Source organism: Nuphar pumila, chromosome 12 (assembly GCF_984573655.1).
Source record: "Nuphar pumila chromosome 12, dmNupPumi1.hap1.1, whole genome shotgun sequence".
In the NCBI taxonomy this organism is placed as follows: Eukaryota; Viridiplantae; Streptophyta; class Magnoliopsida; order Nymphaeales; family Nymphaeaceae; genus Nuphar; species Nuphar pumila.
This window is the reverse complement of record NC_143260.1, coordinates 83543975-83561415: the sequence shown is the minus strand read 5'-3', so window position 1 is coordinate 83561415 and position 17441 is coordinate 83543975. Positions and strand designations below refer to the sequence as shown.

Here is a 17441-nt window from a genome sequence, read left to right as displayed (position 1 = left end):
GATCCCTGATTCGGGTCTAGAACTGAAACTGGTATGTACCCGCGAGTAAAAATAGCATATTTTAGGGTTTTAATACAATTTTCGAATTGGAATAATGTCAAAAATATATTTTTATGATTCCAATATGATTTTAGGGTAATAACAAGTGTAGGTGACGATTTGTATCAATTTTGGAACCCATTTGATGCTTGGATGAGCCAAATTGCAAAACAGGGTGCCTGCAGGATCCCGAAACCCTGCCAAAATCATGATTTTCATGATATTTCTGAATTTTTATGTATAAGTTCATGTTTTTAGGGTTTGTTCATGTTTAGAATCATGTTAGGACACTTCATGGTCTATTTCCTTGTTATTTGATTTTATTTAAATCCTAAACCCAAAGTTTTTACCAAAATATTTTCTAAAAACCCTGATTTCAAGGTCATAGCTATCGGGGCATTTTTGTTATTTGACCTTAATTTCAAAATCCCTAACCTAGATTTTCTTATTTTTGATCATATCACATCACTTTATGTTTGATTTATCTTCATTTAAATCCTAAAACCTCATTTTTACAAAATATCTTTCTGAAAACCCTCATTTCAAGGCCATAGTTTTGCTATCAGGGGTATTTTCTTCATTTTGACCCCAATTTTGAAATTTTCAAATCCCATTTTCATATTTCTTCAATTTTATTTCTTATTTCATTATGTTTATCTGAGGGAATCATGAAAAAAGGCTTATATCTATCAAAATCCAGTAATTTCTAGATATTACTGGATAAATCTAGAAAAACCAATATATCTTCACTAACAAGTTTTCTAGTTTTGCAGGGATATTGAAGACTTTATTTTCCTATATTTAAATTCAATTAGTGATGTAAATTAAATATAAACTTTTGAATAAGAATTTCAATTTCTGCTTAGATTAGGATTTGCATTGTATATAGTTTAATTCTACAAATTTTAATATCTGATGAATGCATCATTCATACATATTTTTTAAAAATCCACCATGGTCTACACGAATGACACGTGCACAAACTCTTAGAGAGTTGACAAACTCGGTGGAATTCGTATTTATGGCCATAGTCAGAATACGAATGAGACCCAGATTTGTGATCTTCATATTAGCCACATTCAGCCTACACTCTTAGGCTAACTTCAAAATGCACTGCATTTCTCAAAAATACAAAAGGATTTTCTCAATTCTTCAAAACAATATCTTTCAAATCTATATTCATTCATTTCACTCAAATGGCAAACTCCAACTCCAATCCAGAGAAATCGGTTTTCTCAAAATTTTCTAAGTCTTACTCAGAAATTGATTTTCTCAAAACTCTGAGCTTTCAAATGGTATTTCAAGTATTTTTCAAAGTTCAAAATTCGGTTTTCCAAGTTATATCTTCAATTTCAAAGTTTGAATTAAGAGAAATCAAGTTTTTCCAAAGTTATGTGAAATTCCTTAGAAAACGATTTTCACAAAACGCTTGGATTCTTTAGAAATCAATTTTCATTATCCTCAAAAATATTCCCTCACCATGATTCATGATTTTAAAAGTATTATCTTTTCCAAGAATTTCCAAGTATTTCAAATATTCAAAGCAAACATCATGTTTTCAAATCTGCATTTTCACAAAATTCATAGCACATGCCTGATTCTTTGTGCATTTAGGAAATAGAACACGATTTAGACAAGTTGAGCAAAGCTAAGCATACTTTTGATCCTTGGTTCAATTACCCCTGGTAAAGGCGCCAGAAATGGTTGAACCTCGTACCGACAGGCGAGTCCTATTCTTTGGAATTATCCTACATTTTAAAAATGGAGGCGAGTTATTTTTAAAATCTTTTTCAAAGGTCAGTTTGACTTGCAAAAGTAAAATTTTGCGATTTTAACAGGTTTGACGACCGTGATGGGACCTATCTTCACCTGATCAATTGTATGCTTGACTTAGTTTAAATTATCAAAATCGTGTTTTATGGAATATCAACTTTTATTTTCTGTTATCATGTGAACCTAGGAGCCTAGACTTGAACCCAGCTGACATGGATTGCATATAGACTAAGTATGGTTTGGTAGGACCATATTAAAGAGAATTATTCATGCTCAAATAGACTTAGGTCTAATACAACACTCCTCAATCTAGGATTTGTATGAAAACAATGTTTGCTTCTTCAAAAATTTCAAAATCTCTCTTTAGGTTTTAGAGCCCTCTGTTTGCTTGCATGTGCTCATGTTTTAAAAAACCACTACACCTATCTCTACCCGGTCTTCACATTGTTGGGCTTTCTTCCAGAACCATAGTTCGGGACAAAGCCTCACAACTGGGCCACTTATTTGGGCTAATGCCCCCCTGCCACGTCCCAAGGGCCATAGTCCAACGTATATCGACATGCGCTAAAGAATGTTGGAAAACTTGAACCTAGAACCAGAGAAATTGATTTTATGCCACGTACATCGGGCCTTGGCTCGAGTATATAGGCATAGCATGATTGAACACAGATGATCTGAACCTTAGAGTTAGGATTAAGGTCCTATATCTATTTCAAAACTTGTGCATCTAGAGTCAGCTTTTAGGGAATGTTGTGTGTGCATACTTGTTTGTACAAAATGTGATTGAATGTTAGTTTTTTTTATTACATTTTCTACAAGTTTTCTAAAATACTGGATGATTTTCAAAAAATCCCCAATTTTTACATTTGTTTCCATATATTGTCTAAAAAAATCCTGTTTTATTCAAACCTTGGATGATTTTCAGAAAACTTCTCTATTTTCTTCAAAACTCCAGGTGATTTTTCATCCTTTCATTCTTCTGGATCTCGAATTTTCAACTTCATTTTTATCTTGCCTGCATCTTTTTCAAAATCCTTGTGTTTTTCCAAGTCTTATTTTAGTTTTCCATGTTTTCCAGTCTGATGGCATCCAATCAACTTGATTCGGTCTTTCCTAAGGGTCACATCTCCTATGAGGTGCGACAAGGTCTTCCAAAACATCAAACTCTTAGCACCGGATCCTTCATTCCCCGGTGGTATTATTCATGGCTTAAGAACTTCTCTCATATGTTTCCGGACCATCTGAGCGATTGTGGGTTAGAACTGGCATCCGTAGTAGGAAAGCAGACAATCAACAACAATTTAATCCATGCACTGGCAGAGCAGTGAAACCCGCGCACTTGTACTTTCTGGTTCCCATGGGGAGAAATGAATTCGTTGATGGATGAGTTTTCAAAAATTATGGGATTGCTGTTATCATCACAAAATTTTTCCCTTCCCTGCGAGAGAGAGGGAAAAACATTTCCGTGAGTCAAACTTGACCAAAGTTTTGGAAATTGTTTTGAAATACTCGCCTCCATTTTGAAAATAGCGGGAAATATTCCGTAGAATGGGACTCAACCTGTCGGTACGAGGTTCGACCGTTCCTGACGCCTTTACCAGGGGTAATCGAACCAAGGATCAAAGATGTGCTTGATTTAGTTAAATTACCAAAATTGTGTTCTACCCTAAATGCATAGAGAATTCAGGCATGTGCTATGAAACTTCATAAAATGTAGATTGAAAAACATGATGTATGCTTAGAAAAATGCTTTGGAGTTGGAAAAGTCTTTCTCAGGCAAAAGTTGAAAATCGATTTCTCAAGAAAATCCTGATGAAGAGATTTAAAATCTTAAGAAAAATCATAAAGAGTTGGGAAAATCATGAATGGATGAAAATCCTTGGAAAATGGAAAGTATTCTTGAGAAAAGGCAAACACTTGAAAGGAAAATGTTTGTCAGGAAAACTCCAGCTTTTGAAAACTTTTCTTTGGAAAATAATTAAAATTCATAGGAACACTCTTTGGAGAAGGAAAATCAAAACTCAGGAAATTGAAATTCTGAAAATCTTAGCCTTGAAATATTTGAAAATCGATTTTGAGTTTTTGAGAATGATGAAAAACTGCTTTTGAATAATTGAAAATAAATTTTAAGAAAAGAATATTTTCCAAGAAAATCGCATGAAACATAACTTGAGAAAATCTGACTTTGAAAATTTTCAGAGTCTCTTGAAGAATTGATTTCCTTAGAATGAAATTTTCTTGAGAGAAGTGTGAAAATGCAGGTAATTTCATGATGCCAATGATTTGAATGGATGAATGCACTTTGATAAAGATATTCAGAAAATTTTTCTGAGGAATTGATTGGAAAAATGTGTATTAAACCAAAGTAAACTCTCTACATATTCCGACTATGGCCGTGAACATGTTTAGAATTTAATTGATTTAATTCACAATATTTTGTAAAATTGAAAATATGATGTGCTTCTGAAGATAGCCTAAGAGTGTAGGCTCAGTATGACTAGTAGAAAGATGTTGAATCTGGGTCTCATCCATATTCCGACTAGGGCCGTAAATATGGATTCCACCGAGTTCATCAACTCCCTAAGAGTTGGTGCACGTGCCATTCGTGTTCATCCATAGTGGTTTTCAGAGGAAATGCATGATTCACGTACTCAGGATATTGTAGAAAGAAACTATATGATATGCATCCTAATCTAAGCCGTAAAAGCAAATATTATTCCAAATTTGATTATTACATGTCTGACATAAAGCAAATATATATATATATATATATATATATATATATATATATATATATATATATATATATAGGGCTAAAAGAATCAACACCCTCCAGATTTTCCTGCAAGTATAAGTTAGCACAAGAAATAACACGAAAGAGATTGGAGATCTCATATTAATGCCAATGCAATAACGATTATACAAAGATTGCAATAGAAATGCATATATTGATGGAAATATAATACAATAAGTATATATTGAATGCTTATGCTTATATGCCAGTGATGTATGCCATGAATACACACCTACACGTAACAGAGTAAATGTATATGCAAGATATGAATGTACATACTATAGGTGAAATGATTTAGTCAAATAACATGCTATAGTAGATAAAATGCTATTATAAATGATGGTATGCCACTAATATGAAAGATCAAATATATATGCCATATCAAGAAATGCAATGCTATGCAATGATGGACAGACAAGTATATACTGTGAGGGACTGAAAGTGTTATGTGGGGTACCACGTTGTAGGCATCCATGCTACTGACGTTACAACTATGGCAATAGATAATGTGGAGTTGAGATCAATATTAAAATGTTATACAATAAATGAACAAAGGTTTATGCACAGAACAGTAAAGTATCATGAATGACAATATACGAAAATGATATATGTGACAATGGATATAATGCATAATATGACAGTGGATTAATGTGAAAACATGAAAGAAAGACCTAAGTATGCCTGCAGAGATGATGGCATCACGATTTTTTTTTTGCAGAAATAGATATGCTGGAGTAACCAAATGTGAAGATATGACTGATACACAAATGCCTAAACACTGCTACATATATATACAATGTTGTATGCAAGTGTCGAATATAGTGGAGATGTTGTGTAATGCTTAATGAAGAGAATGGGCAGGAAATGGCTTGATGCAATATAAGAATGAAGTGCAAAGGTAGATAGGAAGTTTAGTGGTAGGTATGCAGGGAAAGGTGTTAGAGAATAAAAGTATATACAATGAGTACAATGGAGTAAATGTAACTGGGTAAAGACTTACAGGTTATGTTACAGGTAATGGACTAACACAGATGATCAACAAAAATAAAAAAAATTGTGAAACCGTGATAGACCAACAAATGCAGAGCATATGCTGTATAAATAAAAAAAAATGAAATGTAATATATGCAGGGGATATAGCTAAAATACCATCAATATGACACTATAAGAACAGGGGTTGCATGAATGGTAGAGAGGTTGTATGATATATATAGAAAGAAACTGAAAGACGTGAATGCATAGCAGGCTGCTTTATTACAAGGTAAATAAAAGGTGATGTTGCGGAACATACAATACAACTCAACAATATGGTAAACATGACATACTCGCACTATGATACTCTGGATTTTATTCATGCTCATAGTGCACTATATATATCCTCACACATTCATCATATTCCCAAATTGTTACTTACCATACATTCTCATTATTACAACCACTCGTTATTTACTATAACACCACATGAGTTTTTGTGTTCACACCATATGAGTCACTGTAACTCAGACTCACGCAACAAACTAGTGCTTCCAGTCATGACTATTGGTACATACACATCAAACCCATTGCTAATAATGCTAATACAGACAAATGCACCTAGGATAAAGGTAAATCAGATGTGGAAATCTTAAAACCTCATAGTTACTAAAAATAGAGATCATAGATAACAATATGTGGAGCAACCAAGTTTCAAAGGAATTATATCATATGAAACATGCAGAGAAAATGTCTACGGTATTTAAAATTCTGAACAGGATGCGAAATATGATAAAAGAAACCCATGGGAAGTACTGAGCAAACGAATACAGGATTAACAAATCTCAATGGATGATATGAAGCTGTCAAAGTTAAACCGAGTCTAATGAAGAGGATGAGAGAGATATTATACAATGGGCAGATTAAGATGAGCAGTAAGATGGTCATGACATCGATGCATCAATGTATCATTTGCTTGTACCAGTTCTACAACGACAATACAAATCCTTATCTACTGAATTCATCACTATCAAAAGGAAAATTGATTTCCCTGCTAACGGTCAGCATATAACCACAAAGTTATGCTTAATGAAAGCAAGAGATGGGTAATGTAAAGATAGCAAGGGTAGTAAAAAAAACAATAAACAGGGTATGATGGTTCATCTGCAACTAACATATGATGGAATGAAAACATACAGGATGCAGAAAATCTGAACTAGATAAAACAATCAAAGGGAAAAAGGTGTAATGCCTTGGTTAAGGGCATCCTTTACTGTACGATAATTTCTCTTGAATATCGTTTTGGTACGAGGCTATGCAAATGATTGATCAAAAGACTGCATATGTATGTAAAAAATAGTAAAATGCAACAGAGTTAGAAAATGTCATTATTAATCATAAAAGCAGAGAAGAAAAACAAAGACAACATTTGAAGATGATAAGATCAAAAGATGATGCCACCTGAAATTTCACTCTCTGCATATATAGGGACTGAATGAGAATGATATTTCTAAAGAAAAATTTCAATAACCTTCATGAAGTCTGATATGCAATGTGAAATGACCCAAATGATAGTTTGAAAAATCTTGAATTGAAATAAAACGTTATACCATGAGATTCATGGTATTGAAACAATTTATTAAAACGAGAGGAGAAAATGGTGGTTTGGTGAAAATCTATTTTTAGAGAGTGATCGATGATGCTATTGCGAAGCATCATCGATTCTTGACCTATGCAGTAACCCTGAATGTAAATCTTTCTGAATGCGGAACCTTGAAAACGCCTTGCTTGACAGTGAAAACACTCGATATCTAGAATGGAGTTCAAGGAGAGCAGTATACCTCCAGCACAAGTTTTCAGTTCAATCGACCCTCCTGGGTTATTGGGTTGAAGGCTGTTGAAAGCCTAAACAACCACGAATTGTAAAAGGGGGTTGAAAAGAAAAGTCAAAGCCAATGGAAGAATCAGGGGAATTCGAAAGATAGGCAAAGTTGGAATCCAATCGGGGGTCCACGAGAAATGGGGGAGAATCCAAAAAAAAAATAGGGGGGCTCGAGAGATAAGGAGAGAGGAAAATCCCAAATCTGGCCAAATGCTAGATAGATATCTCTGATTCAGCAACTGGAAGTAACTAATCACTCAAACTGAACACCTCCTGGATGCTGATCCTTGGAAATGAGTGGCTGGAGAGTGGGAAAAACTCGATCTCTAGAATGGATTGCAAAAGAGGACAGCGTCCCCTTTGCACTCTTCTCTGGAATGGATTAACCTTCCTGGACTGCTTGGTTAAAAGCTGATCGTGTGAATCGAATTTCCTGAAGGCATCCCTTTGGAGGTTTGTTTCTTGAATGACAGTGGAAAGAAAAAGGTGTTGAGAAACTATGTTTTGATGATACATAATATGATATGCTTTTATGCGATATAATAAATATGATATGTTTTCATGATAAATACATATGATACATGATAAATATATAATATGCTTTCATACGATATGATAAATATGATATGCCTTCATGAATATGTTATATTATGACTGGATATGATATGTCATGCATTTAAAGAGTATTTGATGCAAGGTTATTCCACCGGAGAAGATTGAAGACAACCTAATCAGGTACAACTATTTGATGCAATCATACTACTCTGAAGAAAAAGCTTGATGGGCCATACATTCATAAAGATTATCAAAGAAGATCAGCTACTTTAAGATGAAGACTGTTTTCTTCTTTAGAGTCATATGTAACAGAACCTTCAGAAGCATGCATATTTCATATTACACTATATGCTTTAAATATCATACAAACCATCTATTTACAAATAGCTAAGCTTTCATAAAAGGATACGATATTTCAAAAACACCTTTTTTGAAACAAATTATTGTACTTCCTACAAGCATTTATGAAAAAGACATTTTGACAAGATATAATAGCTCATGATTTCAAAAGCATTAATTGTACCTTCTAACAAGCATTTATGAAAAAGACAACTTGAAAAGATATAAAAGCTAATGATTTCAAATATGAAAGAAAAAGACAAAATGTATTAACTCATAATATACAATCGTTCATCTCGAATTAACGATTTGAGAAAACAAATATTATTTTATACAAAACTACTTATTGTCTAACAAAACAATTAAGTTTGGAAAAGATTTTTTATTTATTTAATACACACCCAAGAATGTCGACTTATATTCAAAGCCATCATTCTTTTTGTAAACATTAAATGCCACCTCAAAAAGCATTTGAGAAATGACCATTTATAAATAAAGTACTTAACAAAGCATTTATTGTACTTACATACATTTAACCAAAGAAGTGACGATTTGTAAGAAAACTATTAATATACTACAAATCATTAAATTGAGTAAAGACAAAGATACATTATAACTTACACTTCAACGTTCAATGTATTACAAATCATTTATTATGAGAAAAGACCCATTACAAATTCAAACTCATTTTTAATTACAAACAACGTATAGTGTACCTCAAACATTAAATTTATGAATAACGACTTTTTGAAAAAGCAATATAGTACACATATCATTTCCACACAAAAGTTGTTTTTGAGATGATCTGACACCTCACATCTCAAAAGGACAATTATTTCAAAAAGCAACGACTATTTTCTTAAGACTATATATATACAAACAAAATAGTATTTCACAAGACACATGTGAGCTTTCAAAAAGAAAAAAACTCCTATTCAATATTCTGAAAAAGAGCTTAGAAAAAGTAAGAGAAAAAGACAAGAAAAGCTCTTTGACAAAAGAATCAACTGTGTGTGAAAAGAAAAGAACATTTTGTTCCTCTAAGAGATTATTCTACCCATTTTTCAAAGAGAGAACATTTTGAGAATCTCCATACGTGCATTCATATCATTCTGAAGGTTCTATAGGAAAGTGTTGTAACTTTCTGATTACTGTTGTATCCCTTCTCTGTTGAGAGAAGTAGACATCTGTGAAAGAGGGTGTTTCTCTTCTCTGTTGAGAGAAGTAGACCTTTGTGAAAGAGGGTGTTTTCCTTCTCTGTTGAGAGAAGTAGACCTCTGTGAAAGAGGGTGTTTCCCTTCTCTGTTGAGAGAAGTAGACCTCTGAGGAAGAGAGTGTTTTTCCTTCTCTGTTGAGAGAAGTAGACCTCTGAGGAAGAGGGTGTTTTCCTTCTCTGTTGAGAGAAGTAGAGTGTATGGTCTGACAAAGAAAAAAAGATGGCTAATCTAAATGCAAAGGCTATGAATGCTTTGTATTGCGCCATTGATGAAAATGAATTTAACAAAATATCAGTTTGTGAATCTGCATATGATATTTGGCACTCTCTGAAGGTTATTCATGAAGGAACTAACAGAGTAAAAGAAGCTAAGATCTCATCTCTGGTTCAAAACTATGAGCTATTCAAAATGAATAAAGATGAGCCCATCACAGAGATGTTTACCAGATTCATCAACATCACCAACGATCTTAAATCTCTGGGAGAAACCTATTCCCAGACCAATAAGGTGAAGAAGATCTTGAGATCACTTACAACTAATTGGGAGAAAAAGACCATAGCTATTGAAGAAGCTCAAGACTTATCCAAGCTTACTCTGGATGACCTAATAGGCAATCTCATGGCCTATGAAGTTCATATGAAAGAAAGAAGGGAAGAGGAACAACCTACGAAGAAAAATCTAGCCTTCCCAGCCATTTCTGAGAATGAGGACTCTGAAAATGAATATGAAATTGCGTTGCTTACTCGAAAATTTTAGTGCTTCATGAGAAAGAACAGGGTATCAAATAAACACAAGGAAAAGAAAGATTCTAAGGAAGATACCATGTGCTATCAATACAATAAGCCAGGTCACGTGAGACGTGATTGTCCTCTTCTAAAAAGAAAATCCAAAATCGAGGAATCAAAGAAAAGGTTCTTCAAGAAAACGGCTCTACATGCTCAATGGGATGATTCAGACCCATCCACCAGTGAAGAGTCAAGTGGCGATGAAGTCGAAACGACTAACATGTGCTTCATGGCAGAAGAAAGCTCTGTAAGTGAATCTTCTGACTTTTCTTTTGAAGAACTTCAAAATGCATTTCAAGAACTTTTTGAAGAATCTAGGAAAATGATTCTAAAAATTGAAGTTTTAAAATCCAAGAATTTAGAGCTTTCCCAGAAAAATGAAAAACTCAGTATTGAAAATTCTGAGTTGAAAAAGAAAAAATTTATTCTTATTTCTGAAATCAGTTCTACTAGTTCCAAGACTAAAAATCTTCAAGTAGAAATTTCAGAATTAAAAAGCAAAACTAAAAACCTTATGAAAACGGTTTTCAAGTTTACCAAAGGGAAAGAGAACCTGGAAAAACTCCTATCCTCTCAAAAATTCTCTTTTTACAAGAATGGTATTGGTTACTCTCATAAACCTTCTTGTATGAATCAAAAGACTACATTTGTCAAAGGTTCTACTGAGCCTAAACAGGAGTATTACAACTTCAACTTTAATACCATGCACTCCTCTAAATCTGTAGACAAACCCAAATCAAAATGGATATGGGTTCCAAAGTCTAACAAAAAGGGACCCGATCGGGTACCAAAAAGAAGTTTTACTTGATCTTTTGCAGGCTCTAAAGAAGAAGAACAAATGGATATTAGACAGTGGATGTTCAAAGCATATGACAGGACATCCAGATCTTTTTGCTGTTCTTTATCATAAAGAAGGAGGAACCGTCACCTTTGGAGATAACAACAAAGGATTAATAATTGGGATTGGCAACATTGGTAACATTGATAAACCTCTTATTAAAGACGTTCTCCTTGTTAAAGGCTTAAAACATAACCTCTTAAGTATAAGTCAAATGTGTGACACAGGTTATAATGTTAGCTTCAAACATGATGCATGCCTCATAGCAGACACCAACAAAAATATTATTTTAAAAAGTATAAGAAAAAATAATATATATGAATTATACCTAGAGAATATTACTGAACATTGTCTTATAGTTAATAATGACTCTCAAAATTTATGGCATATGAGAATGGGACATGTTAACTCTAAATATATGTCTAAATTAGCTAAGAATAACTTGATACGTGGCTTACCTAAAATATCATTTAAAAAGAACTATTTTTGTGATGCTTGTCAATTAGGAAAACTGTCAAAACCATCTTTCAAATAAAAAAATATTGTGTCAAGTAAAAGACCTTTAGAGCTTCTCCACCTGGATCTTTTTGGTCCTTCTAGGGTAGCTAGTCTTAATCATAATAAATATGCTTTTGTCATTATAGATGATTACTCAAGATTTACTTGGGTAATATTTTTGAAAAATAAAAGTGATACGTTTTGTGAATTTGAAATTTTATGTAAAAAGTTACAAAATGAAAAATCTTCTACAATTGTCAAAATTCGTAGTGACCATGGAGGAGAATTTGATAATGATCTTTTTGTGAATTTTTGTAACTTGCATGGTATCTCTCATAACTTTGCCTTTCCTAGAGCTGCACCTTAAAATGGTGTAGTAGAAAGAAAGAATAGAACCCCTCAAGAATCTGCTAGAACTATGCTCCAACATAATAATCTTGCTAAATATTTTTGGGCTGAAGCTGTTAACACTGCATGCTATATCTCAAATAGAGTTCTTATCAGGCCCTTATTGAATAAAACTCTCTATGAACTATTCTATGACAGAACTCCAAGAATAGACTACTTCAAAGTCTTTTGGTGTAAATGCTTTATCCTTAACACAAAAGATAGCCTTGATAAATTTGATGCTAAATCTGTTGAAGGCATATTCTTAGGAAATTCAAGTCATAGTAAAGCATACAGAGTTTTTAATAAGAGTTCAAATACTATTGAAGAATCTATGCATGTCAGTTTTTGTGAATCTATTGATCAATCTGTTCATAAGCAGACTAACGATGATGATCTTGAAAGTACAGATTTTTTCTTAGATAACACAGCTAAACCTAATGAAGATGATCATCAAAGAACATTTGCTGAAATCAGAGATCATCCCCAAAAGCAGATTTTGGGAGACCTGACTAAGGGGGTTCAAACAAGAGCTCAGTTGGAGCGTATTGCAAATATGGCGTTCATTTCTCAACTTGAACCAAAGAAGACTGATGAAGCCATCATTGACGAGTTTTGGATGCTAGCAATGACTGAAGAACTGAATCAGTTCCAAAGAAATATGTGTGGGATCTTGTACCAAGACCAAAAGATCATCAAATCATTGTGACAAGATGGATCTTCAAAAACAAGCTGGATGAATCAGGTAATGTTATAAGAAACAAGGCAAGGCTAATGGCTCAAGGATATAATCAGGAGGAAGGTATTGATTTTGATGAAACATTTGCTCTTGTTGCTAGACTTGAATCTATAAGAATGTTTTTGGCATATGCAAGCTATATAGATTTCAAACTATACCAAATGGATGTTAAAAATGTTTTTTTAAATGATTTTATAAATGAAGAAGTTTATGTAAAACAACCTCCAGGTTTTGAAAATGAACAATTTCTGGATCATGTCTTTAAATTAAAACGTGCTTTATATGGTTTAAAACAGGCACCTCGTGCTTGGTATGATAGACTTAAAACTTTTTTATTAAAAACCGGATTTTCTGTAGGCAAAGCAGATTCAAATTTATTTATAAAAATAGTGGATGATCATACCTTAATCGTTCAAATATATGTGGACGATATCATCTTTGGATCTACTAACAATAGTCTTTGTGAAAACTTTTCTAAGTCCATGCAGAAAGAATTTGAGATGAGTATGATGGGAGAACTCACCTACTTTCTTGGGCTGCATATTAAGCAAACCAAGGATGGAGTCTTCATCAATCAGTCTAAATATGCTCATGAACTTCTGAAGAGGTTCAACATGAACTCAACTGCTTCAAAGAATACCCCTATGAGCACAACCACTGTATTGGACAAAGATGAAGATGGTAAGACTGTGGATACAAAGTTATTCAGAGGTATGATAGGATCACTACTTTATTTAACTGCTAGCCGTTCAGATATCATGTTCAGTGTTTGCTTGTGTGCTAGATATCAATCAAATCCAAAGGAATCACATCTTAAAGCTGTAAAAAGAATAATGAGATATCTAAAAGGAACAATTGATTTAGGGTTATTTTATTCAAAATCATCTATATTTGATTTAATCTCATGTAGTGATGCTGACTTTGCTGGAAGTAAATCTGACAGAAAAAGCACAAGTGGAACATGTCATATGCTAGGATAGTCTCTCGTTTCATGGTTCAGTAAGAAACAAAATTGCGTATCATTATCAACTACTGAAGCTGAATATATAGCTGCAAGCCTAGCATGTACACAAGTCATCTGGATGAAACCGACACTAAAAGACTTTGGTTTAAAATTTGAAAATACAACTATTTTGTGTGATAATACAAGAGCTATCAATTTATCTAAAAATCCTATTCTTCACTCATGTACAAAGCACATTCAAATTCGACACCACTTTTTAAGAGACAAGTCTTAAACAACATAATCAAACTAGAATTTATACCCACTAATAAACAATTAGCAGATATTTTTACTAAACATTTAAAAAATGAAGACTTTATACGAATTAGAAGAGAATTAGGAATCTGTAAGCTAAGTGACTTATAATTAATCACACTTATTTGTAGTTTTACTTAGATAAAACTTTGCAATATCTTATGATTTTTTTTTGTTTATCTTTTATATATTTTAAGTTCTTTTCAAATCTGATTCCTTCTTGTCGACTCTTATTTTTTTTCTATACTTATCATTGTTTTTATCTCTTGAATATATTGTTTTTCTTTTCTTGTCTCATCATCTCTTTTACAACTTTTTCAAAGTAAAAAAGAGTCATTCTCATATTCACGTACATTCATAAAAACCACAAGCTTTTTAATACAAAATAAATGCTTTATGTCACTCTTTTCTTTCAAAATGTCATATCTTTCAAAGTACACATCACATGATGACCTATCTTCTTTCACGCCTATCCATGAAAACCACTTTTACATAAGCAATCATAACTCTTCTCTCATAACTCTCTCTTGTCTCTTTCTCAAAGCATCCCTTACGAGTATTGAATCTATCTTCTTTAAGTAAAATCATTTTTATATATACCAACTTGTTGTTTGTCTTGTTAGGCCATTATTTAACTTTCTATTTCACATGGTATCACTTTATAGCATTCTTACACACATCCCTTCTCACGATATCTTTTATTTTACTTATATCTCATCACCTCTATAATCGAAATCTTCAAAATCCGTGGGTCATTATTTACATCATGCAACACACCTCTTTGTTTCTATTCATCCCTCCTCTTTTGTCCATCCGTTTTTAATTACACATAATAATTCCAAAGAGCACTCTATACTCAAACCATGACTACTCTCTCAATTCATTGGACTCTTCTATATCAAGGTTTCCTTATAATGAAAAATAATTTTCGAAACTATGTTCTTTTTGTCATCTAACATAATATAATAAATTTTCATCCACACACTCTTCCAAAGAGTGATTTGATCTCTCATTCACGAGTGCCTTAAGATTCAAATAGATATTCACGAGTAATTCACTCAACTAAAATCCAAACTTTATTCACTTCAATTGTCATTCACTTGATATTATAATAAATTTCATCCTTCTATTTAATAAAATGATTCACTCTTCACGAATTCATCACCTATTCGAAAACTTCTATCAATCTACATCCTCTCCAAGTTCATTTCTTATTCTCTCAAGTTACTTGTCATGGCCTCCTCATCCAAATCCTTCTCCGATGATGTCAGCATGATTGAATCCTCTGAATTGAGATATCCAGATCTCATTCAAAGCTACAACTACGTAAGCTCTCTTCCAATCCATACAGGTAGGTTAGTCTATTTCCAAGATTTCACCTCCTTTGATCTTGAAACCTCCCTACAAGACTTTGTTCAAATTTTAGGTTCATCAAACACTGCGTCTTATTATCCCAATCTCATCAAGATTTTTTATACCAACCTCTCGGTAAACCATGACCAAACGGCTGTCACCACCATGGTCCATGGTAAAATAATTTCCTTTGACATTCACTCGTTAGGGTGCATTCTGAACCTTCCATCCTATGGAATCGAACTACCAAACATAGTACCTATCGATCGTACTGTGTTAAAAAAGGTACTTCACTCCACACGATCCACACACTTTCCATGGCATATGAGCAATCTAAAACCTCATGCTCAACTTTTGTCACAAATCCTATCCCACAATGTCTTTCCCAAACAACCGTCCAAGGGTTTCGTGCCAAACGAAATCTCTCTTTTAATCTATGCAATCTTTTGTTCCTTCCCAATCAACTGGTCGAGCATCATATTCAACAACATTACTAATTTTTGTGCCTTTCGTTCACTTCCATTTGGATATTTTATTACTCATATTCTTAAGTACTTCAATGTGCCACTTTACAATGACGTCGTCTCCTATTCTACACATGCATTTGATGATACCTACTTCTCCGAAGAAGGGTCACCCCCACAACTTTCTGACGACGAAGGCCCTGGTGAGGCAGATCCGGCGCCGACATCTGAACTAGATATATTCTCAGCTCTTGTAGATGTCCAGAACACACAGGATCTCCTGCTGAAGAATCAAGCCTCTCCGCAGCAAGCCTTTCACTCACTGAAGATTGGCCAAGATGCTCTCCTTCGCAAATTTCATCCCTCGTTTGATTCTGAATGAACTATATTTTTTTGGTCTGTAATAATATTAACTCTTCTACTCCGATCCCTCCTTTTTGTCAATGACAAAGGGGGAGAGAAAACCTACCTATGTAGGAGAACTCTTTATCTCATACACATGAAGTGTACACAAACTTTTTTATGTTAATTCTGGTGTTTTTTTATGATTACTATTTTTGTGCATTTTTTATTTCTGATATCATATTCAAAATCATCATAATATATATGGCATATTGATAGGGGGAGCATATATTGTCATCATCAAAAAGGGGGAGAATGTTGAGAAACTATGTTTTGATGATATATAATATGATATGCTTTCATGCGATATAATAAATATGATATGTTGTCATGATAAATACATATGATACATGATAAATATATAATATACTTTCATACGATATGATAAATATGATATGCCTTCATGAATATGTTATATTATGACTGGATATGATATGTCATGCATTTAAAGAGTATTTGATGCAAGGTTATTCCACCTGAGAAGAATGGAGACAACCTGATCAAGTACAACTATTTGATGTAATCATACTACTCTGAAGAAAAAGCTTGATGGGCCATACATTCATAAAGATTATCAAAGAAGATCGGCTACTTCAAGATGAAGATTGTTTTCTTCTTTAGAGTCATATGTAACAGAACCTTCAGAAGCATGCATATTTCATATTACACTATATGCTTTAAATATCATACAAACCATCTATTTACAAATAGCTAAGCTTTCATAAAAGGATACGATATTTCAAAAACACCTTTTTTGAAACAAATTATTGTACTTCTTACAAGCATTTATGAAAAAGACATTTTGACAAGATATAATAGCTCATGATTTCAAAAGCAATAATTGTACCTTCTAACAAGCATTTATGAAAAAGACAACTTGAAAAGATATAAAAGCTAATGATTTCAAATATGAAAGAAAAAGATAAAATGTATTAACTCATAATATACAATCATTCATCTCGAATTAACGATTTGAGAAAAAAATATTATTTTATACAAAACTACTTATTGTCTAACAAAACAATTAAGTTTGGAAAAGACTTTTTATTTATTTAATACACACCCAAGAATGTCGACTTATATTCAAAGCCATCATTCTTTTTGTAAACATTAAATGCCACCTCAAAAAGCATTTGAGAAATGACC

General features: G+C 33.1%; 1 protein-coding gene across 1 annotated transcript in view; it reads left to right on the top strand.

The window, feature by feature from the left end:
* LOC149821092 (uncharacterized) overlaps positions 1 to 16275 on the top strand; it is a 46158-nt gene extending 29883 nt beyond the window's left edge. Inside the window, exon 3 of the mRNA XM_089981896.1 lies at positions 15982 to 16275. Within this exon, the coding sequence (XP_089838022.1) occupies positions 15982 to 16275 (294 nt within the window). The remainder of the gene's footprint in view (positions 1 to 15981) is intronic.
* Positions 16276 to 17441: the final 1166 nt, after the last annotated feature.